Here is a 5,111-nt window from a genome sequence, read left to right as displayed (position 1 = left end):
CTCTGTACGGGTTCGGTAAATTTGACTGATCTCGTAACCACCATAAAAAAATTAGGAAATATACATAAGTTATGCCTCTTTCATTGTAGAATTAACACAAATTATAACATGAAAACATAAATGTTTAGACTAAATAGCTTAAATCTCATAACATTATACATTTATATATATCATTTTTATTATATTGACCTTTCAGCCGTGTCTGGCTAGCAATACAGAAGTTACAATGATGCAGCTCACATGCACTCATGTTACCATATCAAATAACATAAAACTGACCTTTGGTCTGTACAAAGTAACTTGGCTTTGGTTTACTAAACTAGTATTTTGTAAAATACAATCACATTCCAATTAATACACATTATATTTGTATATAGATTATTATTATTTAGAAATAAGTTCTTGAACTTATTTCTATTAAAACATAGAACAGTAATTAAAGAAGTAAAGCAAACAATTATCTCTTCTAGTTACGGCCTTTGTACTTGGTTGCTGCTTGACATAGGTTGTTAGGCCTTTAAAAAATTTGCATGTGGAGGATATGAAGTAAAATATTTTTTTAGGTTTTATATATACATTTGAATAACTAAAAAATCATAAATTACTACATGAATACCATAAAATTCTACTATAATTTATCTAGCTTAGTAACTAAGCTTTATTTGGGTCTAAAAAATATGAAATTTCAAACAAACTAAAGACACATCCTATCTTGTTGAAATATTGGTTCAAAAGAAAGAAATGGTGCAAAGCCCGCTAAAATGGCTGAGAAAACCACTAGGGGGACATTCCGAGCTTCCAATTGGTTATTCATGTCATATATAGAAGTGTATATAAGGGAGCGTTTCCATAAATGGAAAGAAGTGAGCAGGGATGGAGGGTGCCTCTGTGTTTGATTTATTACATGAGCAATATCTTAGCAAATTGAAAATATAAAACACTCTTTATTTTATATTATAGCTTGTCAATATTGGTAATTTGAGTTTCTCATTTGTACAAAACTACAGACTTAGTATTTTGACTTCACAAACATCTAATATGAATCAGTGCTGCATTCAACATACCATGTGACACACAAAAATCAATGTTTATCTGTGTTATTTTAATATTTGCTTTTAAATTAAGAAAATGAGTAATATATATATTACTAACATTTGAATTATAATCTACAGTTTGATACCAAAGTTATTGAAATAAATTTATTAAATAGTAGTTCAATAAAATTTTGAATGTAATTTAACAAACGAGATGACATGGCCTTTCACCCGTGATCTGTCTCAAAATGGACTTTCTTCACCTGTCTGATGACAATATTCTGATCTAACAAAGCATGTCTTCTGATGAATCAGGTGATCTATTCTACCAGGATAAAATGTCATCCTCAAACAAGTTTTAAAACAGATGGAGGAAATCTGCTAAAACCTCTCGGATAAATTTCATGTTTATTCTAATTTTTACTGGATGAAACAATAATTTTGGTGCAGGTTAGAAAAAAATCCTGTGTATTATCATTTTTCATAAATCTTTTTCTTATACTGTTTTCCTTTCAAAACATTTATCAAGATTTTGTAATTTTGCATTTAAGTATCCTGAAATAATATCATAACAAATTTCAAAGAAAGTTAACAAACTTAATCGTTTCATTACTGTTCTACACTTTATAAATACTTCTATTGCAGTTTACATCTTAACACTCTCTTTATATTTTTGTCACATATAATAACAATGGTAAATGTATACAGAAAGAATTATGCTCACATCATACCTCTTTCCAAGTACGCGTGGAGTTAGCCTTCCGAGCACTGTCTACAGCTCCCTGAAACTCCTTCAAATGAACAAGAGTAATGGCCAGCCTTGCAAAGTTGGACACATTGTTATACAAAAGTTTGGCAGATTCATACAGGCCATCATCAAAGCACCGGTCTCCAATCTGGAAACAAACCACATTGTGCAACAATAACTCAATCGAAAAGTTCAAAGTGACTTCTTCATATTCATAAAATACCTAATCATCAGTTACATGGTTATTTTGATCTCTGATTATTTAAACAATATTTCACTAACATGAAGGTTTAACATATCATTGCAGGTCTATTTTTCAATAAACAAATGTATTAAATCAATTTATTTTATTGTTCATCCATCAATAAAATACAACACTAATTGAATATATTCACTTTTAATTTTTGTTTCCTCTTCATTGTTTAGTGAATGGTAAAACATAGGTTTCTTCTATTAACTTTTCAGTAAGCAGTCAATTAGAACACAATTTTGTCTTATTCCTCAGTCAGCAATTAATTAAAACACAGTTTAACACACAATTGTTGGTTCTTTAATCTTCTGATAACAGTATATTAAAATTCACATCATACTTGCTGATGGAAAAATTTGTACATATTTGTTTAAAATAATTCTTCTGATATATATAATTGTTCATTATATTCTTAAACAATTACATTTTAGTAGATTTAAATACACTCTGTGCAAGTATACAGACAGTGTAAATACAATTTCAAATTATGTTATTTAGTAATGAACTGAAAATCCTACTTTTTGAATATCAGCATGGTTTGGACTGGAAATAAATTCTTCCAAGTCCGAGAGTCGGTTTGTCTTGGCATAGGCATAGATTAATTCAGATTCCACATCTGATTCCCGGGCTATTTTTCTAGCCATTTGAAGGAACCGGACCAAATCCTCCCAATTCTCTGTAGGGAAAGAAGAAAACTTTTAAGTTAAAAAATACATGGCAAAACAGTTAGAGGGTTAATATTTATATAAATGATATGCACCTGACACAAACGTGAGCTATGGCATCATGGTAAACATGCTTAGCACCCATACACACTGTGAATTTCCAACCATCCCACAGTATATCATAGTCCCAGGAAAGGTTATGCCAACTTTCCAAAAAGTTTTAGCTACAGTATCAAATCACACATTCAAACCTACATCACTTTTTTTATTCATTAGTTATACAAAATAAAACCAGTGATCATACAGTCCTCTTCTCCAACATATCTATGAAATTACAAGTGCACACCTATGATTATACAGACAGCAGAAATTGTTAAATTTCCCAGCTATGCAGATACATCTTGTCTGTGTATAAAAGTTAGCCACAAATTTCTAGCCTTTACTTTCATTTGGGGCTTATTGTTAGCTTAAATAGTTTGAAAATAGGGGATTATTTTCTTTGTCACAATTTATTTGCAGTAGAATATTCTTCCTTTTTTGCTTAAAATTTCATATAATGTTTCAAGGTACCTTGATAAAACTCGAGACTGAGTGGGACTTTTTCTAATCATTTAGTTATGGTTTTCTATTATTTGTAAGCCATTGAAAAGTAACAAGTTAACTGCATGAGTTCCCCTCCATGTTTATTTCACTTAAGTAACTATCTTGGCAGTAATTTTTGTTTTTATAAGAACTCATGAGTTTTGTAACTCGAGGTCATCATCAAGTTGATCAACAGGATCATATTTCACCCTTAGGAAAAGATAAGAGATATTACATCTTTTTGAACACATTATTTACTGATATCATTATAAAAGAAGAATGATATATTTTACTTTTCAAATAAAGTAGGATAAATACTATGTTAGTTTTAATACTTTAGACAATTTGTTATGCACCATTTCTTTCAATAAAGTGGATTAACACATACAATCATTAGGTCTACTACAGTATATGCATGAAAAATGGTTTCAGAGATAGTGTATAATGTTTTAGTAAACAGCTATGTTATTTGTAGTTTTATTGTATTATAAATGTTAAATTCACCAAAAAACAACAAATTTATATTTTAAAAAATTCCATAATTATCATGCCATGTGTTTAGAGTGTTCGTGTTTCAAATATGGTGACTTTTATGACTTAATATTTTTATTGATGCAAGGTTAAAGGTTTCATTACACTCACCACCTAGCTTTAGAGAGTTAAAAATATAAATGCTTTACTATCTAATAAACATGAAAATGAATTATTCTACATTAAGATTTTGATAGTTATATTTAACACATATATTATGACATATGATATTAAAAATCTAGGTTGTATAAATATAAATTACACAGATACATAGCATAGAACTAGTCCAAAACACACATTAAAAAAACTGTCAGTTTTACTTTAAACATTATAAAGAAAAAATTAGAAAATTTATCTAAAACTAAACATAAAAGTGGTCTGTTCATCTTCCCATTATGTAATGATTTCTAATATGCAGTGTTAAATAGATCATCTTGTATACAGAAATTTCAGATTCTAATAAATACTTATGAGTAGTCTAAGACTAAACATATTCCACATCCTGACCTGTTTTGTGGGCTGTCTGAACAACATCCATGTAGGATGATGGATCTCCTGCTTTGATGAAAGAGTCAATAGCTTCCTTCACAAGTCCCTGGTCTAATTGGGCCTTCGCTAGCTGACTCCACACTGCTGGCTCGTTGCACCTCTCAGCAAATTCATAAGCTCTGTCAAGGTTTTGGATGTGCTCAATAAGAACCTTATAAATTAAACAAGCAAAAAAATAAATACCAAATTTTCATAAATATTTCTTTAAAACAAACAGATAGCTAAAGTTATCTTATTTAAAATAATCAAAGTTAACATTTTCCTAAACTGAAAATGTATTTCCAATAATACTTACCTTCGGTGACACGATAGCTATTTCTCAATCTCCAGGGTTTCCACTCTTTGCTCATCTAAGCATTAAAAATGCTTGCTCCAGTCTTTTATATACCCCACTCGAAACCCTTGGCAAATTCTAATTTTCAAAATTCTCCACCAACTTCAATGCGCCTTTTATCTAGGTACTGTATATAAGCAACTCATTCAGATAACATAATCGCTTTTTTGAGACATAAACCGGCTTTTAGTTGGGGAGGTAAGGCAGGAGACCATCGGTGGAGGTAAGTATTATTGGAAATACATTTGCAGTTTATATATGCAGAAACATCTGTTAGCTGAGTTCTTGCACAGATCTTAAAATATAATGTTGATAAATGGAAACATTGGCACATGTAGATATGTATATCTTGAAAGTTGAATTGTTCAAAACTTGAAAATAGCATTGATAACTGGACCAATTGTTGGTTGAGATGTTG

General features: G+C 30.1%; 1 protein-coding gene across 1 annotated transcript in view; it reads right to left on the bottom strand.

Annotated features, from left to right (window-relative positions):
- Positions 1 to 5,111, bottom strand: part of LOC106461341 (clathrin heavy chain 1-like) — a 72,861-nt gene that overhangs the window by 14,340 nt on the left and 53,410 nt on the right. The window contains exons 21-23 of the mRNA XM_022388209.1: positions 4,318 to 4,510; positions 2,551 to 2,708; positions 1,766 to 1,930 (exon numbers count right to left, since the gene is read on the bottom strand). Coding sequence (XP_022243917.1) covers positions 1,766 to 1,930; positions 2,551 to 2,708; positions 4,318 to 4,510 — 516 coding nt within the window. The remainder of the gene's footprint in view (positions 1 to 1,765; positions 1,931 to 2,550; positions 2,709 to 4,317; positions 4,511 to 5,111) is intronic.

The sequence above is a fragment of the Limulus polyphemus genome, unplaced genomic scaffold (assembly GCF_000517525.1).
Source record: "Limulus polyphemus unplaced genomic scaffold, Limulus_polyphemus-2.1.2 Scaffold937, whole genome shotgun sequence".
Classification (NCBI taxonomy): domain Eukaryota; kingdom Metazoa; phylum Arthropoda; class Merostomata; order Xiphosura; family Limulidae; genus Limulus; species Limulus polyphemus.
The sequence above is the reverse complement of the archived record's forward strand: the minus strand, read 5'-3'. Positions and strand labels throughout refer to the sequence as shown.